General features: G+C 38.0%; 1 protein-coding gene across 1 annotated transcript in view; it reads right to left on the reverse strand.

Annotated features, from left to right (window-relative positions):
• The window catches only part of DNAJC12 (DnaJ heat shock protein family (Hsp40) member C12), a 49,585-nt gene that overhangs the window by 15,714 nt on the left and 10,643 nt on the right, over positions 1 to 23,228 (reverse strand). The window contains exons 3-4 of the mRNA XM_037144379.2: positions 16,168 to 16,246; positions 5,602 to 5,741 (exon numbers count right to left, since the gene is read on the reverse strand). Of these exons, the coding sequence (XP_037000274.1) occupies positions 5,602 to 5,741; positions 16,168 to 16,246 (219 nt within the window). The remainder of the gene's footprint in view (positions 1 to 5,601; positions 5,742 to 16,167; positions 16,247 to 23,228) is intronic.

Here is a 23,228-nt window from a genome sequence, read left to right on the forward strand (position 1 = left end):
ATTTTGCCAACAAGACAAATGATGTAGTCAGTAAGATATAAAATGCAATTATTAAAAGATATCAAACATTTCATAGCTAAGCTAAATTCAAAGCAAAAATGATGTGTTTGGAGAAAGGAAATTAGCATTTAATGGAAAGACAACAGTAACATAAAGTACAGTAGGAATTCAGAGATTTTTTAAAATTGTTGTTCAAGTACAGTTGTCTCCATTTTTCTGCCACTCTTTCTCCTTCCCCACCCATCCCCACCTTGAACCCTCAATCCTACCCCACTTTGGCTTTGTCCATGGGTTCTTTATACATGTTCCTTGACTTGCCCCTTCCCCTTCTTTCCCCCATTTTTGCCCCCCTTCGCCCTTCTGATTACTGTCAGTTTGTTCTTTATTTCCATGTCTCTGGTTCTATTTTGCTTCCTTGTTTGTTTTGTTGATTAGGTTCCACTTACAGGTGAGACTATGGTATTTGTCTCTCACCCCCTGGCTTATTTCACTTAGCATAATACACTCCAGTTCAATCCCTGCTGTCACAAAAGATAGGAGCTCCTTTCTTTCGGTTATGTAGTATTGCATTGTGTAAATGTACCACTGTTTTTTGATCCACTCCTTTACTGATAGGCACTTAGGTTGCTTCCAGCACTTGGCTATTGTAAATTGTGCTGCTATGAACATTGGGGTGCATAGACTCTTTTGTATTGGTGTTTTGGGATTCTTAGGTTATAATCCCAACAGTGGAACTGCTGGGTCAGAAGACAGTTTCATTTTCAGTTTTCTGAGGAAATTTCATACTGTCTTCCACAGTGGCTGTACCAGTCTGCATTCCCACCAACAGTGCACTAGGGGTCCCTTTACTCACAACCTCACCAGCCCTTACTGTTTGTTGATTTGTTTAATGATGGCCATTCTCACTGGTGTGAAGTGATATCTCATTATGTTTTTAATTTTCATCTCTCTGATGGCTAGTGGTTCTGAGCATCCTTTCATATATCTCTGGGCCTTCTGTATGTCCTTTTTGGATAAGTGTCTGTTCAGGTCCATTGCCCATTCTTTAATGAGATTGTTTGCCTCCCTGGAGTGGAGTCATGTGAGTTCTTTGTATATTTTGGAAATCAAACCCTTGTCTGAGGTATCATTGGCAAATATATTTTTCCATACAGTTGGTTCCCTTTCACTTTGCTGATGTTTTCTTTAGCCAAGCAGAAAATCTTTATTTTGATGAAGTCCCATTTGTTTATCCTTTTCTTTATGTCCTTGCTCTAGGGGACATATCAGTGAAAATATTGCTGCCTGAGATTTTTTTATGCCTATGATCTCCTCTAGGACTTCTATGGTGTCACATCTTATATTTAAGTCTTTTATCTATCTTAAGTTTATTTTTGTATATGGTGTAAGTTGGTGATTGAGTTTCATTTTTTTTTGCATGTAAGTGTACAATCTCCCAAAAGTATTTGTTGAAGAGGCTATTTTTACTCCATTTTATGCTTCTGCCCCCTTTCTCAAATATTAATTAACCACAGAAACATGGGTTTATTTCTGGACTCTCTACTCTGTTTCACTGATCTATGTGTCTGTTCTTATGCCAATACCAGAATGTTTTGATTACAGTGGCCTTGTAATACAGTTTGATGTCAGGTATTGTGATCCCTCCTACTTTGTTCTTCTTTCTCAAGATTGCTGCAGGTATTTGGGGTCATTTATGGTCCCATATAAATTTTTTTAATGTTTGTTTTATATCTGTGGAATATGTCATTGGTACTTTAATAGCAATTGCATTGAATCTATAAATTGCTTTGGGTAGTACAGACATTTTGATGACATTGATTCTTCTAATCCACAAACACGATATATGCTTCCATTTGTTTGTGTCTTCTTCAATTTCTTTCTTCAGTGTTGCATAGTTTCTGAGTACAGGTCTTTTACTCCTTGGTTAGGTTTACTCCTAGAGACTTTATTTTTCTTGTTGCTATACCAAATGGCATTTTTTTCCTGATTTCTGTTTTTGATATTTCATTGTTGATTTATAAAAATGCCTTCAATTTCAGAATATTGACTTTGTATTCTCTTGTTCTGCCAAATTTACTTACTAGGTCAAGTACTTTTTTGGTGGAGTCTATAGAATTTTCTATATACACTACATGTCATCTGCAAACAATGAGTTTTACTTCCTCCTTTCCAATTTTGGATGCCTTTTACTTCTTTTTCTTGTCTGATCACTGTGGCTAGTAGTTTCAATGCTATATTGAATACAGTGGTGAAAGGAGACACCCTTGTCTTTTTCCTGATCTTAATGGAAAAGATTTTAGTTTTTGTCCATTGAGTATGATGTTGGCTGTAGGTTTTCCATATACGTCCTTATTATGTTGAGGTATGCTCCCTCTACTCCCACTTTGCTGAATATTTTTATCATAAATGGATGTTGTACCTTATAAAAAGCTTTTTCTGCATCTATTGATATGATCATGTGGTTTTTGTCTTTCCTTTTGTTTATGTGATGTATTACAATTATTGATTTGTGAATATTGTACTATCCTTGCGTCCCTGGGATGAATCCCACTTGATCATGGTGCATGATCTTTTTGATGTGTTGCTGGATATGGTTTGACAATATTTCGTTGAGGATTTTAGCATGTATGTTCATTCGCAATATTGGCCTGTAGTTTTTCTTTGTTGTGTCTTTATCTGGTTTTGGGACTAGGAAAACGCTGATCTCATACAGAGTTTGAGGGTCTTCCCTCTTCTTGGACTTTTTGGAATAGTCTGTGAAGGAGAGGGGTTAGCTCTTCTTTAAATGTTTTGGAAAATTCTCCTGTGCAACTGTCTGGTCCAAGGCTTTTGTGTGCGAGGAGTTTTTTTTTATTACTGCTTCAAGTTCACCAGCTGTTATTGGTCTGTTCAGGCTTTCTGCTTCTTTTTTATTCAGTTTTGGAAGATTATATTTTTCTAGAAATTTGACCATTTCACGTAGGTTTTCAAATTTTTCAGCATATAGTTGTTCATAGTGATTTCTTACAATTTTTTTGTATTTCTATGGTGTCATTTGTAATCTCTCCTCTTTCATTTCTGATTGTGTTTATTTGGGTCCTCTCCCCTTTTTTCTGGATGAGTCTACTTAAATGCTTGTTGATTTTATTTATCTTTTCAAAGAACCAGCTCCTAGATTTATTGATCCTTTGAATTGTTCTTTTAGTCTCTATGTCATTGTTCTATTAGTCTCTATATCATTTAACTCTGATTGTGATTATTTGTTCCTTCTACTTGTTCTGGGCTTTATTTATTGTTATTCCTCCAATTCTTATAGATGTAGGGTTAGGTTGTTTACTTGAAATCTTTCTATCTTTTTTAGGTAGGCCTGTATTGCTATCAACTTCCCACTCAGGACCACCTTTGCTGTGTCCCATAGGTTTGGGACTGTTGTGTGTTCATTTTCATTTATTTCCAGAAACTTTTTTATTTCTTCCTTGATCTCATTATTAATTCATTAACTGTTTAATAGCATGCTATTCAATCTCCATGAATTTGAATGTTTTTGAGTTTTTTCCTTGAGGATGGTTTCTAGTTTCAGGAGGGTTTTTTTTAATCTACAGCTAACTCCATATTAGTGATTAAAATTAAGTAAAAGGGCTCAGTGGATCATCCAGAAAAATTAACTATCAAAGGCATTAGACCCAAAATGGTGTAGCTCAGTTGACTGGACATCATCCCACAAAGCAAAAGGTTGCTGCCTCTATTCCCAGTCAGGGCACATGCCTGGGGTGCCAGTGGATCAGCTGGCAGGGTACGTGCAAGAGGCAACAAACAGATCAGGCAACCAATCAGGCAAATGATCAATGTTTTCCTCACACATCGATGATTCTCTCCTTCTCTTTCTCCCTCCCTTCCCCTCTCCATAAGAATAAATAAATAAAATCTTTTGTAAAAAGCATTAGAATAGCAAGGATCACTAATTCAGTTGCAGTAATACTGTGTCAGACACAGAAGAATGGAAATATGGTTATGCAGAGGTAGGAAAACAATGTTTATTTAGTCAGTGCCAACAAGGAATTATGGGAATACACAATGTGAAAGGAAAAAAATCTTACTTTTGGGTACGTGAAGTTAAGTTACTATTTTAAAAATGTTCACTCTAGTTATTTGGGGCATGCAAGATAGGGGAAAAGTAAGTTTATAATTGTGTACACAAAACACAGAATTTATTATTGTATTATGATGCATTAATTATTATATTATTTTCCATATGAACAACTATAAACCTACTTTTACCCCACCCTATATATTTAATAATAATATGGTTAGTTCTTCGTAAATAATTAACACACTTGAATGATAATGAAAAAAATACAATAAATAAATAAATAACCCACTTAAAGAAATCATATGAATATATGCTTACTCCAAAATGAGATGAAGATTTCATGGACAGTGGCTTTAACTACATACTTTGAGAGTTTTGCACTGTTCTTCCCCATTACTTCAAAGACCCTCCCTTACTATTACAGATATTTTATCAATGGAAAAACAATTTGTTCAAGTTTTCTTAAAACAAAACTATTAAGAATGAAATTGAAATGTAATCCTGGCAGGTTGTAATTCAAAAGATGTGAATTATTTTGTAGCCTAATTCTAACAAGTATCCCTGAAGACTTGCCTATAATATAACTTCAGTTATTCTAAGTCTCATGTCATAGAAAAGTATCCCTGTAGAAAAAAAAAAACTAGATAATGTCATGCTTAGAATGTAGAAACGTTTAAAATTACATTTTCTCTCTAATATATAAGGTCAATGTAAAAACAAAATAAAACACATAACACAATAAATAATAGTACAAATAGGTAGTTACAGAATAGCCATGGGGATGTAAAGTGCAGTATAGGAAATACACTAGCCAAAGAATTTATACCCATGACCCACAGACATGTATAATGATAGGGGGATTGCCTGATGAAGTAGTGGGTGCTGGGTAGAGGGGGGAAAAGGGGAAAAATCAGGACAACTGTTATAGCATAATCAATAAAATATAATTTTTAAATGTAAGGTGATTATTTTGATATTTAGGGGTTATTTTAATGGCATGAAGAAAAGTAACACACTGATTTAAAGTCCCTCTACAACTATCCAATAATTCTTTCATCAGAATTTATAACAAAAATAATATACAAATAATGTATAGCTTTCTTTAATTAATTAGACACTATTTTTTATGGAGTTTATAAGCCTCGAGAAGAGAGCAGGCTGATATGAACTAAAAAGATAGAGGAAATCAATTCAAAAGATGGAGAACAATTGTTCAAAACTCAGCAGTGTTATATGAGCAACTTGAGAAGCTCAGGTATCAGAATGTATAAAACAGTAAACAATAATGGGGAGTGTATATAACAAATCAAACAGCCAAAGAGACTCACAAACACATTCTTGGGCTCTTTTTGGCACTGAGCCACTGAATTTCCCTTCACAGGATTTTCTAGACATTGATTAAGTTCTATCTGATTCTACCACCTTCTTGATCTTCTCCCTCCTAGCCCCTATTGACTCTAAACTACTATGTAAATCTAATCCATGGGCAGCCTGAGCTTCCTAGAGTCACTTCATCCCACAGAGAAACCTACCGTTTTCACAGAGTCACTCAAAGCTTCCCACTGCTGGAATGGCATCGCTATCTGGCTCCTTCGCCAGTGGTCATAGCGGGCTCGACTCTCTTCATTAGTCAAAATCTCTTTTGCTTTCTGCAGTTTCTGAAATGTCTCCACTGGAAAAAAAAATCAAAAGATGAGTACTTCTCTCTTAGAGGAGTTAAACTCCCAAACAATAATACTGATCTTATTGGGATATGTCTCTGCTACTTACCCAGCTGTGATACCTTGAACCAGTTCACCTCCTCAAACTTAGTTTCCTGGTTTGTAAAGTGTATCATAAGGACAAGTGAGATTATGCATGTAAAGTGCCTGGCTCACAGTTTACCCACTCCCTTTACTGAGCTCCTGTCATGTGCCAGGTGCTGTGCCAGGTGCTGTGACACAGGTGTGAACAACAGACATGATCTATTTAGTGGGATAGACATTTACAAACATTGGAAAAATTATAATTTTGTCTACTAGGAAGAAAACTACCTTTTCTGGTAGTAGTTTTCAGAAAGCATAGTGACAAGGCTTGAGGAACATTATAAATAAAAATACTAAAGGCATCTAAATTTAGCAGAAGGAGAGAATGCCAGTGTGGCTGGGAAACACAGGGTCAGTAGATGTGCAATGAGGGATGGGGCTGTAGAGTAGACCAGGACCCAGTATCCAGGACATTAGAAGTCATGCTGAGCATTCTGCTCTGTTTTTTGTTGTAAGAGCAATAGGAAGTTATTAGGAGGTGTTAAGCACAGGAAATACCATGGTAGATGGTTGATAATTGGTAGTTTTGTCACTGCTATATTTGACCAGATGGCATACAATAGAAACTTTTCATGCCCTGTTAGAAATAATTCCAATGTCACTTCTACTCCTCAGTGAAGTTAAAACTTTCGTAGAGCCCTGGCTTGGTTTATGGGATGATGATCCAATTGGTTGGATCATCACCCCATAAGCCAAAAGGTTATGGGTTTGATTCCCAGTGAAGGCACATTCCTAAGATGTGGGATCAGTCCCCAGTTGGAGGTCTCTGATTGGACTGCATACGAAAGGCAAACAACCGGTTCTCTCTCACATGATGTTTCTCTCCCTTCCTCTCCCTTCTTCTCCCTTCCTTTTCCTCTCTAAAATCAATAAGCATGTCCCTAAATGAAGATTAAAAAATAAATTTTAAAAAATCTTCTATAGAGCAGGATATAAGATCAATATGTGAAAATCAACTTTTCTATACATTAGCAATGAGCAATATGAAAATGAAATTTAAAAAAACAATTCCATTTATAGTAACATCAAAAAGAATAAAATACTTATAAAAATGCTAACAAAAGAAGTACTTATTCATTGAAAACTATAAACACTGTTGAAAGAAATTAAATTGCTAAATAAGTAGAAAGATATCCATGTTCATGGATCAGAAGGCCTAATATTGCAAAGATGGTAATATTCCCCAAAAGTGATCTACAGATTCAACACAGTGTCTATCAATATATCAGCTGCCATTTTCTGCAGAAATTGACAAGCTGATCCTAAAATCCATATACAAATGCAAGGGACCCAGAATAATCAAAACAATCTCGAAAGATAAGAACAATGTTGGAAGAACTCACACTTCCCAGTTTAAAACTTTCTACAAAGCTCCAGTAACAAAAAAAAGTGTGGCACTGAAAGGATAAACATAAATCAATGAAATATTAAGAGTCTAGAAATTAACCCTCACATTTATAGTCAACTGGATTTCTACAAGAGTATCAAGACAATTCAGTTGGGAAAAAATACTCTTTTCAACAAATGGCACAGGAACAACTTATATCCACATATAAAAGAATAAAGTTGGATTCCTACCTCACACCATATGCAAATATTAACTCAAAATGGATCATAGATCTAAATGCAAAAGCTAAAACTATAAAACTCTGAGAAACAAATATGAGAGTAAATCTTTGTGACCTTGAGTTAGGCAATGGCTCCTTAAATATGACACTGTAGGTGCAAGCATAAGTAATAAAAGAAAAAAATAGAAAATTGTACTTCATCAAAATTGAAATTTTTGCTTCAAAACACTTTAATAAAGTGAAAATAAAAGCTATGGAATGGGAGAAAATATTTACAAATCATAAATCTAATAAGGATTTGTATCTAAAATTTATAAAGAACTCTTACGACTCAGTGAGAAGACCAGTAACCTACTTTTAAAATTGGGAAGTGATTTGAATAAACATTTCTCTAAAGAATATATACAAGTGACCAATAAGCACATAAGGAGATGTTCAAAATCATTAGTCACTGGGGAAATACAAATCAAAATCACACTGAGATACCACTTCTCATCCACTAGAAAGGCTAAAATAAAAAGACAAATACAAATGTTAATGAGGATAAAAAGTGTTAATGCGAAACTGGAAGACTCATAATTACAGAAAACTATAAAACAGTACACTTTTAGCTACTTTGAAAAGCCATTCAGCAGTTCCTCAAAATGTTAAACACAGAGTTACCACATGGTCCAAAAATTTCAACTGTAAGTACAGTCAACCCTCTATATCCCAGGTTCAGCATCCATGGATTTAATCGATTGCCACTCAAGAAAGCTCTGACTGGTGTGGCTCAGTGGGCGCTGTCCCACAAATCAGTGCCACTTGATTCCAGGTCAGGGCACATGCCTGGGTTGAGGGCTATGTCCCCAGCTGGGGGCATGTGAGAGGCAACCAATCAATGTTTCTCTCCCACATTGATGTTACTCTCCCTCTCTTTCTCCCCTCCTTTCTCTCTGTCTAAAAATAAATAAATCTTTTTTTAAAACTACTTGCTTAAAAAAATTTCAGAAAAAAATTTTACATTCTTACTGACATGTACTACGTTTAAGCCTACAATGGTTGCATCTGAACAAGTACCCACTTCTTTCCTTGTCCTTAGTCCCTAAACAACATAGTAAAACAGCTATGTACATAGCATTTACATTGTATTAGGTATTATAATCATAATATGTGGGGGCAACTTTGCCTTCAAGTCCCCCTGTCTGCCATGGATGAAAGTAAACACTACCAAGGCATGATCTGCTTGGGGAGAAGAGGTGGCCAGTTTCTCAGAGGAAAAAGGCCTTGAGCCCCTTCCTCTAAAGGCTTTTATTGGGTTGTGATACACAGGAATACACGGTAGCAAGGATCAAATAGTAGATAACATTTCAAAGAAATCTGAGGGCTTAGTCTGAGTCAGTGTCTGTCAGGAAGGGGGTTTTGCTGAAACTTTAGGGTTTCCTGCTCGGACCCTTAACATGTGAATGAAAGCACTGTTAGCAAAGCAAATTTCACAGAATTGTTTAGGAATTCTTTCTTATGCCAGATTTCCCTGGATCCACATTAGCAAGGCAAGGAGCTACAGCCTCCCCATCAGGCTTTCAGGCTTAAGTGAATTAGGGAGTCGCAGCTCTGCAGCAACTGCCTGCCTGCCTTCTTGCCTTTCGGGTGATGCACGTTACCCTCTAATCCTCACTTTCTCCCTCACTTCCAGGGGTAATAAAAACTTCATCATTCATCAATAAGATCCGGGTTGTGCCCTTGAGAAGCTCAGAGCCTAGTAAGGAAGCAGATATATAAACAAGTCATTTCAATACAATGCGATAAATAGAAATATAAACGCAAGGCTGGTTCTGTATGGAGAGTCAGGAAATATTTCATTACTTTTCTGTACACTTGTAGTCATCCTTGACTCTTCTCTTTCTCTCACACATCGGTTCAAATTTATTAGCAAACTTCCTTGGCTCTACCTTTTAAAATATACCCAAGATCTGCCTGGACTGGCATGGATCAGGTGGTTGGGTCATGTCCCACAAACAGAAAGGCCTCAGGTTTGATTCCCCCTCAAGGCACAAACTAGGGTGCAAGTTCAGCCTCTGGTCAGGGCAGGTGCGCGAGGCAACCGATTGATGTTTCTCTCCTTGTCTTTCTCCCTCCCTTCCCCTCTCTCTCTAAGAAAAAATAGAAAATAAAAATAAATAAAATACACCCAACATCTGACCTCCTGTCACCACCTCCACGGTTACTGCTTCGGTCAAAGCCACAAGCCATCTTTGCGGGATTGCTATAGTAGCTTCTCATCTGATCTCCCTGCCTTTTTCTCAGTCTATTTTCTACCCAGCAGTTGGAGTAATATTTTAAAAAATAAGTCACATAATATCACTCCTCTGCCCAAAGTGACTTCCAATGACTTTTTATTTCTCTTAGAATAAAGCCAAAACTTCTTATTACGGCCAGTAAGCCTGACATGCTCTGCCTGCCCTCTACACCCCTCTTCCTTCTCTGGCCTCGTTTCCTTCTGCTTTTACCCCTCTCCCTTTGCCACAGCCATAGTAGCTTCCCTGCTGTTCTTTGACAGCACTTCAGCCTAAGGCAGGGCCTTGGCACTTGCTGTCCTCTGTCATGAGGACATGAACACTTTCTACCATGAACACTTTACTCCAGGCACACATGTGACTTCCCTCAGATATGGCTCAGAGGTGTCTTGTGGATGGGGTCTTCTCTGACCACACTGTATGAAATGGCTGCTCACCCCATCAGCCCCGTTCCTTTATCTCCCTTGCTCTATTTACTTTTCTTTTTTATTTACCATCACTGGAGGACATGCTTATTGATTTTAGAGAGAGGAGAAGATAGATGGAGAGAAAGAGATAGAAACATCTATGTGGGAGAGAAACATCAGTCAGTTGCTCTCGAACATGCCCTGACCAGGGGAATCAGGGACCGAACCCATAACCTCAGCATGTGCCCTGACCAGCTCCAACCAGCTGAGTCACACCACATCAGCTGGGGCTTTTTTTTTTCACTTTGATTTATAGTACTTACCCCCTGACATGATATACTTGCTTGTTCACAACCTGTCTACCAGAATACACACTCCATGAGGACATTTCATCTGTTTTGTTCTCTGCTGCATCCCTTCCATGGGAACAGTACAGCAGGTGCTCAAAAAATGTCTGTTCACTACATGCTTGCATGAATGCCTTCCATGTTGACTGTGAACATAAAAATAATCACATAGTGCTATTCCCTGAGCTCTAAGCACTTAATAAATCACACATACCCTTATGACATTTTGTGAATTGGGAACATTTTAATAGTATCATAGCAAAACTAATTAAAATTACCCTGATAGTGCTTAAAAATACCTCATGGAAAGTAGTCAAACCCTCTAAAACAGGTGTTAGGGCAAAAGTGTTGTGAATACTAACTGCACCTCCATAACCATTGTGAAAACACTGAAATACTTCTGTGCCCCAACTGGTAAAGAGCTGACCTTCCTGATTCCCAGGCCCCCAAACACACCACTTCATGTGTTCCCTTAGCAACCGGAGCGGCAGCCTGCCACAGAGAGCATCCAAAAACCCTGCTCCAGGGCTGGACAGCACAGGTTCCTAACAGGCCATTTACTATTTAATATCACCACTGGAGGTAGTAGCAATTAATGAGTTAAAGGGGAGAACCTAAGGATGGGGCCATTGAAAGCTGCAGGAAAACAAAGAAACCAATAAAAGCATCTTGTCATATCAGTTGGCTGCAGTGAACAATCCTCCTGTTGCTGATGACAATGTAAATGTCTCTCTGTGTAAAGGTCTCTCTATAAATGAGATGTCACTTTTTCCAACAGGAATAAAAAGCTCATTAAATTATCACCACAGATGCACAATGCCAGTTACTATTGGAGTAGGGGTTGTAAAGATTTAACATATTTATTTATGAGTCACCTTCTCTTTGCACATTACTGTTGGCCTGTGTTCTAGAGTATCCAGAACAAAAGAAGCCTGCTTGGGCTGATTCTGATGTCAATCCCTCAATAACGATTGATGAGCGAAAGCAAAAGAGGCCTTATCTTTCCCGTTAAGTGGTTTTTCCTTGTTCCATCCCTTTCCCGACATTTAATAAAAATGAGTTTGGGTTTATATTTCTCCTTTAATATATCAGCTAATCAAATGAATCACACAAGATAAATATTTACCAGTTCTGGGAAGAGAGATCTCATTTCGTGAGCTTATATGAGCAAATGATGCTGGAACCTTTGAGAGACATTCTGACAACTCCTAGGTCTACTTCGAAAGCTCATATTTCACAATAGAATTCGTATTATTATGGCCACATTTTAAATTCAGAACACTTACAATTACTTAAGAAATAATAATAATACGATGTCAGAATATGCTTTGAAAGAAGTCTGAAGAAAAATACAGTTATAGAGGTTCTCTGACAGAGAGCAATAAGAGCAGGCTTTCACTTTCAATATTATTTATTACTATATGTTACTTTTATTCTGAGGGAAAGAAGCAAGAAGAGTTTCTGAAGTAGGAAAACAATGAGACATTCAAAGACATCCGCGAGGGACAAAGAGATGCCCTTCTTCAACTATCTCCATGTCTTTGAAGACTACAAATCAACAACAAAAACATTCTTCCAAAAAACTCTTGACCCCTTTTTTCAGGGTCAAAGAGAAGCACATTGTAAAGCATTGGCCTGAAACAGTTACTGTCGTGCACACACACAGGACTGGCATGAAGGGCAGCCAGGTCCTTTGGAGCTCAGCGACACAATTTCTGCAGCACAACCTGCCCTGCCTCCATCACCCACGCCTGGAGAGAAGGGATTTCCAAAAGCCTTAGATTTAAAATTAACTTTAAATGGAAGCAAGAAAGCTCTGATGTTTACTTACAACAAAAGAAAAGTATGCCATTTTGTTAAATTTGGATCTTATAGTGTTGCATAAAAACAAGAAAACTAAGTCCATGAAATCATAATTGCTCATGTAATCTTCATGGCAGGCCTGTGTAGTAATATTATTCATCTACCCATTTACCTGTGAGAATGCTGAGGCTTGGAGAAGTTGCCCAAGGTCAGATAGCTTGGAAGTGGAAGGTAGGAGCAATCTAGAAAGACAAGCCTGTGTTCATATCTACTACTCCATCATGCTAACAAGTCAGTAATTTAATGGCAGTGGTTGAGACTACACTTAGTGGACCAAAAAGGTATGTATTTAAGTTTAATTTCTCCCATCTACAGTTGCTCAACAGGTTAGCCTTTTTTTCACTTGGATGAAATACATTTCAAAATCTTTCTAGTGTATTCTGGATTTCTGGCAAGCTAAAATTCAGCATCTGGATGAATTTTTTTTAACATCTTAAAACATTTTGTATCAGAAACCCTAATCCTTCTTCAAGTACGTAAAGAACCACTTAGATTTTCATGAAGTCATATTCATCCAAATTGAGTAAATGGATACTTAAACAGATTTGAAAACAATTTCTACCAAAAGGCTGAATCATTTATCAACTGAAAGACTGACAAAGGAAGATATTGATGTATGTGTACCTCTTCATTTTAAACAATATTTACACAGTGCAGTGTCCCTCTGAATAAGAAGCTCTGTGGTAGCCCATATGTGAAAACTCCCATCACTATGGCAACTAGAAATGGCAATGATTACACAGTGACTTGTCGTGTATCCCGAATAGAAATTGCTTTCCAGGGACAGAGAAACAACTCAAAGCCACACTTCATTGGGGAAAAACCCAGGTAAGGAATAACCTCGGGGCTGGTAGTTGGTTTTAAGTGGTTTCAAGTTAGATACCTATTTTAATATTAACTCCAGCTCAGAGAAGTCATTAATGTCTCCTAAAGAAATGTTCATGAACTCATTCATTCACTCACTCAAGAATTTATTTGCACCAAGTGCAAAGACGTTCTCTGTGGTAGATGCTGAACAAGATAAGCAGGAGGTCTGCCTCACTGAGCTTCTAGTATGACAATAGGTAAACAAGCAACAAGGAGATGTCCTGATCTCAGTTTGCTGCCCGACATATAAAGAGCTGTGCAGGTCACACATGACCTCCCAGAGGAAGTGATGGCTAAGCTGAGACTTGAGGCCGAAGAGGGACTTTGCAGGGCAGGGAAAGTGTACTTGACTCTGCTGGGCAGGAGAAGGGCTCCAGGCAAAGGAAGCAGCAGGCACTAAGGTCTGAAGAGTGGAAAACAGAGCACCTTATGGAACCAAAGTATTTCTGAGTGGCTAAAACATGGACTTGTAGGCATGGTGGTAGAGAAAAAATTAAAATGAAGACATGGTGGAGGCACAACATAATGGGTTTGTACCTAAAAGCCCAGCAATGACAAAGAGCTACATGTGCAATATGGTTAAATACCACCGATGCAAGGTAAATCAAAAGAAGCCACACACACGCACACACACACACACACACACACACACACAGCATATATTATATGATTCGATATATATGAAATTCAAAGCTAGTCAGTGACAACAGAGACCCACAGATGGGAGAGAAGACTTGAACAGACATAAAAAGGGACTTCTGGGGGTTCTGGAAATGATCTTCGTCTTCACCTGAAGCAGCACATTATACCAGTGGTTAAACTGGTTATACATACACTCAAATTTATCAACTTTATACTTGTGATTTGTTCGTGTTGCCTTAAACAAATTATGCCTTAATAAAAACAGGGGGAATCAAATTAGCAAAAATCATAGTTAAGTATTTAACTAAAAAAAGTGACTTATAGTAGAAAATGATCTGATTACACATATCAAAGGGATCGATGATTTCTAGAAAAAAATAATAAAGAGCTTTAAGATAAGGGAAACTTTTTGTACCAATATTTAGGTATTTATTCACACATTTGGTTAAAAAAAACACAGGAGTGAAATCAAATTATTATGACATATGTAACCAAATGGACCAACCAAGTACAAATACCCCAAAATCAGAACATGAGCAACACACAAGTCCTTAACACTTGTGCACTCTCACACGCCCATGCCCACACCCACCCACACCCCAACAATCACAGGTGCTAAATGCAGACATGACTCAGGGCCTCTTTTCTGGCTTGTCGGGTCCTAGAAAGGGAAACATTTTTTAATGAAGAGGAGTTTGTTTTATCATTTGTGCAAGTAGAGTTATAGATAGGTTTTAATCATAGCATTTTCCATATCAAAAAAATTATACATATATACATACTACACACATACCTATAGTATACACATATAGCAAACATAATCATCAAATTTAAAATAGTATTACCCACCCTGAGAATAAAATCAGAGTATGAATATGCAACAGATTTTAACTATGTTGGTAAAGTCTTAAGCTAAGTGGTACATTACATGGGCATTTGTTTTGTCATTCTTTATACATATTAAATATTTTATTTTTCTCTTATTTAAAAGACACATCACTATTTCCAGTGGGAAGCAATTCAATGACCGCTGTAAGGATCCAGGCATGAAATGAAGGTTGTAGTGGCTGTGAGGGTCGGGGGGAAGAGGAGAGAGATGAGGAAGGTAAATCACCAGCATCAACCAGATGTGGAGAGGGAGGCAAGGTTTTTGCTTGGCCAACTGAAGAGATGGTGGTTCCATTTACTGAGATGGGGAAACATTAAAAATGAACAAGATTTTAGAGAGGGTGAGAGGAGAATAATGAATCAGTCCAGTTTTTGACAGGGTGACTTCGAAATGTCTCCAGAGATTTCCAAGAAGCAGTCGAAACTACAGTCTGAAAATGAAGAGCAAGAACTAAGATAGATTTGGGAACCATCAACAAAGAGCTGATGATTGAAGCCACAGGCTTAAACTAGACCCCAGAGACAAAGGGGCAGTAAGCCCAGAGGAGAGTTTAGGAGGGAACCTTCATGCATCAGAGAAGGAGTCACAAAGACGACAGAAAGAGCAGCTTAAGAGGCTGGATGGAAAAGCACCAGTGCATATCCTGGTAGCCAAGAGAAAGGCATGTTTCAAGAAAGAGAGCGTGATCAACGGTGCCAACTTCTGATGCAAGCTCAGGGAAGGCAAGGACAAAAAATCAATCACTGGATTTGGCAGCCAAGATGTCCTTGGTGACTGTCACAAGAACAGTTTCCAAGAAAGGTGAGGAGGAAATCAGACTGGGATAAACTGACAACTGGGTGTATTAAGTAAAGATATCAACTGTGGAGTTCTTCTTCAAGAACTTTGGCTCTAAAGGGAAGGAGAGAGATAGAGGAGGAGCAGGAGGGAGACAGGTCAAGGAAGGATTATTAGTTTGGTAGTACTTTTTCAAGCTAAGATCTACATAGGCATTTATGTCTACATTTATGCTGATGAAATTCAAGTTATCATAAAGGAAAACACGAAAGTATGAATATATTATCATACATATGGATATATATCATACATATATGGACATATTCAGGTCCCTAAAATGAAGAAAGCACAGCAAGTTCTTATCAAAACAACCATTTGATTACTAACATACTTATGTTAACACTTCAATGCTGGTGAAATAAGGCATAAAGGGGACAAACTGTAAACCATGAAGCAGCACATTATACCAGAAAGAAAAATGAATGTTAAATGACCACTGTTAGAGACCCTACATTTTTCCTCCCCCCTCCCATCTAATAGTGCAAAAACATTGTTTGGCATTGAATGAAAAAATAATTTAAAAAATAATAGAGAAAATAAAATAAAGTTACTATTCAAATGGCTCATTTTCATGAGAAATAGGTAGTAAATTCCTACCTGCTTTGGTGTTTTCAGGATGCTTGTCAGGGTGACATTCCAGGGCTCTGACCTTAAATTCTGCCAGAATTTGTTCAACCTAAAACAAAAAGTAATGTTTAAAATAAAGAGTCCAACTTAAATGACGAAGGAAGAAGCTGGACATCAGTCCTGCCCCAAACAGCCATGATCAATCCAACTGTTCATTTTGATCTTTGTTTTTGTGTTTTGACTTTTTTCTCTAAGAAATAATTTCCTCAATAACAAAATTCAGAACGTATCCAATAAAAGCCCCCATCCAAAGAGTGGTCTGTGATGACAATTTAATGTGTCACTGTATTTCAGTAATGGCCCAAGATACCTATGAGCTCAATGTCTTTAAATGTCAAAAATGGTCAGATAGGTTTATCCTAAGAATGTATAAAAGATGTGTTCATACACCTGAGTTCTTCAGAACATGCTTGTGCCATGACTGGTGTGGCTCAGTGTGTTGGGCATTGCCCTGCAAAGCTAAAGGTCACCAGTTCAATTCTCTGTCATGCCTGGGGTGCAGGTTTAGTCCCCAAGGTGGTGCATAGGAGAGGCAACCAACCGGTGTCTCTCTCACACACTGATGTTTCTCTCCCTCTCTTTGTCCCTTTCTTCCCCTCTCTCTAAAAATAAATATATAAAAGTCTTTTAAAAAGATGCTTAGTCGCCATTCATTATTCAGGGACAAATAAAGTTTCTTCCTCCTGCCTTTTGGCCTTTTTCGGTTTTCATTAAGAATTTCACACTTTTTTTAAAGGACTAATTCAAACCTGATGATTCCACTACCAAATAACAGCTTGGTTAGAGACTGTGACTGGGAAAAGAGAATCTTCAGCCCAAACTAGAATTATATTTGAGGGCCATCTATGCTTTGACTTGATTTCACTCACCCATCTAATCCTTATTATCAGTAATAATCAAGACTTGGCTTTATTTATCATAATTGCAATGACAACATAAGAAGACAGCAGTGGTTATGTGGCTCTGGAATCTGATTGCTTCATTTTAAATCCCAGTCCTATCCTGACATTTTAGGCAAGTTATACAACTTCTAATTACCAAGGTTTCCTGATATTTACATTACACAAATCATATAAGTAGGGCATTTAACACAAAGCCTGATTATAGTAAAAACTCAATAATAGTAGCTAATTATTAAATATCAGTGGTTAAGTAACTTGTCTGACGTCATTTATCTAGTTACTTAAAAAGCTAAGTCCTTTTGTTAAGTAAGCAGTGGGACTTCAAATCCAAACATCTTTCCCACTGTTTTTATACAGCTGAATTCTTCAGGGTCAGGGACCTGATTAATAAAAGCAAATTACCTCTTGTTTGAGAATTGAGTTCTTGAGTAGTTCAGCTCAATACTGCCATAAGATTCATGAGGAAGAACAAATGCTTATCAGCTCCATGTCATTCTTAATCAGTTCTTATAAAAAAGTCCTTCACTTGTATCATCAGTCAGACTGTATTACACATGCATATGTATAAAGCCCAGACTAATAACTTTATTCTTTTCTTTGTTACGCTTCTACTGAGGACTTCCTGGAATAATGGGAAGGGACAGACTTCCTGTTAAGAACTGTAATCAATTGTTTCTTCTTCCTGGGTGGTCCCTTTAACCATCAGATACCATAATCTGCTTATATAACAAAGAAAATTGAGAATAAGTTGTTTGTTTTCCAAATTTAAAATATTAAATATTTACATATCTTGAGGGAATTTTAATAACACACATGGATAAAATCATACCTATCTATCAAAGGTAGAAATTTGGGGTTTTATTTTTACCTTTTTATTTTTTGATTCCTATCCTATTAGGAAACATTTTAGTATTAGCCCTTGGAAGCAAAAGTATCAAAATGGTTAATTTTCAGTAGTGCTGATCTGCACAATTGTTAGTTTCTTCTTTATATCTTCTATATTTTGCCAATTTCATATTTTAAAAGTTAGGAATAGTCCGTATATGCCTTTCATTACTTTTCATTGTTTTCTGGTCACAAAATTCATAAATTGTTCTGGTTAAACTAACTAGTACAGTGGTTAGTTTGCCTTGGACAAATTCCATTACTATTCATCTCTTGGCATCCCCACTCCACGTGCCCACTGCCAAGTGCAAGCCATGGGCAAGTGGCCCTCCATTTCAAGGTCCACTGAATCCTGACTTTCTGATTCCATGTTCAGTGGTCTGGAAAACTGCCTATCCTGTTGGCCAGTAAACACACAAAAATGTTCAATTTTACTTGTACTCAAATAAATCAAAACATCAAAGGAATGATAATGACCAGTATTATTGAAGGCACAAAGAACTGATGGTTTTCATGCTCCCCTGGTGCAAATGCCTTGAAAAGCAATTGGGATATATATTTCTTTCATACTCTTTAATCCAACAATTCCAGTTCAAAGAATTGGTCTAAGGAGATTATCAAAGGTGGGAAAAAAAATTAGTTATAAGAAGATTCATGCTATACATTGTAAGCAAAAACCTATGTGTCCATAATAAGATATTTGTTAAAGGTAACTATAATATAGCCATAAGCTGGAAAATGTTGCAGTCATTTAAAAAATCATTTTGTTGCCCTGACCAGTGTGGCTCAGTTGATTGAGCATTGTCTCATAAAGCGAAAGATCGCTGGTTCATCCCCAGTCAAGGCACATGCCTGGGTTGTGGGCTCAAGGGCACTGATAAAAGGCAACCTATCTATGTTTCTCTCTCACATTGATGTTTCTCCTTCTTTCTCCCTCCTTTCCCCTCTCTTTAAATATGAATAAATAAAATCTTGTAAAAGATCTTGTAGTAGAAAACTTTTAAAAATCTGAGATAATTTATATATTGCATTTCTATAAGAAAAGGCAAGCAACAAATATTTTGTCTAGTATAAATCCTAATTTTACCTCAAAAGAAATGATGTAATATTATGATAATAATAATAGCTAAGATTTATGGAGACTTACTATGTCCCAAGCATTGCTCTAATCATTTTTACATACACAGCATTTTTTTTAAATTCCCACAACAACTCTCTGAGGTGGTACTATTATTATTACCATTTTGCAAATTAGGAAACCAGACATAGAAAAGTTAAATAATTTTCCCAAGGCCATACAGCTAGTAAGTGGCCAGGATTTGAGTTCAGACAGTCTGATTTCATACATATAGACACATAGAGATATATACACATGTATGCATGTACTTATTTACATAATACTTAGACCTAGCATATGTATATGCACACATAATTGGCATGCATACATCACAGGCCCAAATATTAAGCGTCTAGGTTAACATTTTTCTTTGTGCTCTCTTCATACTCTATATCTCTTTATCAAATATACATTAATCTTAGATTTTAAGTTTTAAAACTTACATTCTCCATATCCTATTAGCACAATATTTTGATCCGCACCATGGAATACTCTAGTACGCAATAGGGACTAATCTGATCTCCCCTTGGACAGATCTTGTCTAGCTTTCCCTGGCCACACAAATGCCCACTGTCTCTCCCTCCAAGCATCTAAATTTTGACCTCATAAAATCATTTCAAGCCCCATGTCTTCTCTCAAGTCTTTTCAGATATTCTCTCTTCAATTCCTATTGCACTTGTAGACCGTACCACATAGTACAGCACTTATATGTTCTCAAACGGTTTCCGTGTATTAGCTTTGGCTCCTCACCTGGATGTTAAGTTCCTTATATATTCACGCCATGGCTTACCTTTATGTTTTGCTTTGTTTTGTCCACACACCCCCCCATTGCTTCTAGTACTGGCCTGATGTTGTTACCGAACAAGAGACCAAGGTGGGTATGATATACTATTACCAAAAGGACCCCTACTAGGTTCACTTGTCTGCCACCAGAGGAAGGACATCTCTTAGTGCCAGAGATTTGTGAAAAGGAAAGGAAATGTTTATTTAAAGCTACACAGACTTAAAGTAGTGACCTGGTCACTTCTATTAGTTAGCAACTTCTATTAGTTGGGAAGAACTCAGGCCAAACACTGGAGGAAGCGAAGTAGTTCCTGTATTTATGAATGCGGACCCAAAGGAGGCAGTCTCCAAATTCTGGGCCCTGAGCAGCAGGGAAGCAGTTGCTTTTATAGGATAAAAAGCGAGCATTATTTCTGGTGCAAAAGCAACAAGCAGCTCACAGAAGCAAAAAGGAGTGGAGCATTATCTTTAGCACGCAGGCGACAAGCAGTTTACAGAAGCAAGAGGCAAAAAAAACAAATCATTCTCTGGGTACTGTGCTATGTTTTAAAATGGCTGCCAATTTCCTCTACCAACCTAATGTCTTCATTAAAATATCAAAGTCCTTTAGGATACCCACAGACACACACAGTGTTTCCTTCTCCCTCTGCCCTAATTTGGGGTACTGTATCTCAGGAAAAGAAGTAGATTCAGGGCCCTGGTTGGTGTAGCTCAGTGGATTGAGCACGGGCCTGCGAACCACACAATCATGGTTCGATTCCCAGTCCGGGCACATGCCTGGGTTGCAGGCCAGTTCCCAGCAGGGGACTCACAAGAGGCAACCATACATTGATATTTCTCTCCTTCTCTCCTTCCCTTCCTCTCTAAAAATAAATAAATAAAATCTTAAAAAAAAAAAGAAGAAGAAGAAGAAATAGATTCAGGCTCCCAACACCATCAGCTGTGTCAACTGCCAGGATCAAGCTGTGTGGTTCTCCCCTCCACCAAAGCTGCAGGGGTCTGCACTCTGGCAAAACTGCATGGTTCTACTTGGCCAAGCTGCGAGGGGGTCCCCACTCTGCCAAGACCACACGGCTCTCCCCCGGCAAGGCTTCAGGGGGTGGGGTCAACACTCTGCCAAAGTCAAGTGTCCATTCTCTGCTAAAGCTTCTTGGTGATTCTCCCTCATGTGGCTGTGGAAGTCCCTACTCTGGCCAAAGCTGCGTGGTTCTCTCTTTAATGGTTGCCGCCTCTTGGTTTAAATCCCCAAGCCAATCTTCCTCTGCAGCCCCACTTCTGACTCCTCCCACAATCAGCTACACTTGCCAGCACTCTCATATTCCAGCTTTACTGGGCTGCCATAGTGGGTCTGGGCAGGCGTGGCCCCATGGCATGGAGCCAATCATCTCCAAGCTCTCAGGCAGGTGCTATAACCAGGAGGATTTGTCTCCCAGTTCTGTCTTGGGTGGAAGTCACCTCCATCCCCCTGGCTCAAAGCATGGCCACAGCTATTTAACATATCTATGCAACCAGTTAAAGTTTATAAATATGTTAAATGACTATGTCAGAAGTTGGCTGCAAAGTTGTTGCTATGCAAAACAGCTCTCCATGTTCCTGCTCCTTGTGTCCCTTTCCTCAACTCACACCTGTGGGGGAGGAAGGGGGAGGACATCTTATATATCTTTCTAATATTTCCTAGACACCTTGAGTTGTGGACCCCATTCCAAATCCCTATCTGGGGCCTCCCTCTTGGCTGCACCCTGTTACAATGCCAAGTGTTGAATGTATACTTGATTACAGACTTGCAGATGTTCTTCAAATAACGTGACTGTAGTATAATAGGAGCTTTCCAAAAATTGTGATCTATTCACTAAAAAAAAAAAAAATGAACTGATTCTAGTGATGAAAATTTATATGCTAAAGAATATACTACAGTCTTTTAAAACTCATTTTAATAAATGGGTTAATCAGTATCCATCTTTTCAATTCAATTAGTTTGAAACTGCATTTTCCACACAAAACTTCAGATATTAGATATATCCATGAAATAAATTCCATGAGCGATCATCCTACATCATTATAATCAAATGATAATTAATTAAAGTATGAACTAAAAAAAGACCAATTTGGGCCACACAATATATAATGATAGTACTGAGTTGTGACTCATAAAATACAATAACTAATAATCCACAATGACAAAAATAGTTAAGTAAATGAATAAAGATGAGAGAAGGGATAATTTTTTTTAGAATTCCAAACAATAAATGTAAAACAAATGAGGAAAATAGAAAGTCACCATTAATCAAACACATTAGCACTAACTGTTACAAGCAAGCTCTGTCAAAGGATGCTAAAATCAATAGGTGAAAGTTTGAAGAGAAACACTATAGTCTCAAAGAATCTTCACCAATATATTTGTTAATTACAAAAGGGAAAATAATAACCCTGCAGTGGAAAAATCTGGCAGGAGAAACCTGACAGACATCACCTTAACCACGTGATCAAAGTCAATAAGAAATACCAGAATCAGGAGTTCCAGCCAAAATGGAGGCATAGGTGAAAACCCTTCACTTCCTCGAACAATCAAAAGTAGGAATTGGTTGAGGAATTGATTCCTCAACCAATCTAAAATTAATAAACAACTGAAATTGCCAGAAAATCAAACTGCATGGAACCAACAACCAAGGAATTAAAGGAAAAATTAACCAGAACAACCAGACCATGAAGGCAACAGACTGCGTGGGCCAACTCCGAAAAGCCACAGTAAGGTGGACTGTGTGGAAGGGGCTGGCTGAAGGCAAAACTGAGACTCAGAGTTGACTGTAGACTATGGCATTTGCCGCGGTGGAAGAAACTCCCAGTCTCACACGAGAATCCATTGGAAAGTGCACTAGGGACAGGCAGGCAAACTGCCCTGTTCCCTCCTTGGCCCCTCCCCTACAGGCAGCACCTCAGCAGGACAAAGAGGGTTGCTTTGCCCTGGTTAATACCTAAGGATATAGGGAACCTACCTGCGTGGAACAGCAAATGCAGCCCAGCCCTATCAGAAAACCAATAAGTGCAAGTCAGCACACAGGAAGCCAAACCCACAGATCAGCTTTCCTGTAAGAAACCAGGCCTGCATTCTACCTAGGCTGCTTTGAGGTTTGCTTTTGCTAAAAACTCCCTCACCCTGAGTTGAAGCAGAAAAATGCTTACTGCATATCTTTAAAGTAACTTCCTGAAGTCTGTGCTAATTCTCCCAAGGACAGAGTGTAACCAGACCAATCACTCTTACCGTTCCCTTGCATTTGCAACATTTTTTCCTTGTTAATCTGTACTAAGTAATCAGTAACATCCTTTCCTTTGTTATCTGTAAAAAG

The sequence above is a fragment of the Artibeus jamaicensis genome, unplaced genomic scaffold (assembly GCF_021234435.1).
Source record: "Artibeus jamaicensis isolate MK-2021 breed Jamaican fruit bat unplaced genomic scaffold, CSHL_Jam_final contig_332, whole genome shotgun sequence".
NCBI lineage: Eukaryota > Metazoa > Chordata > Mammalia > Chiroptera > Phyllostomidae > Artibeus > Artibeus jamaicensis.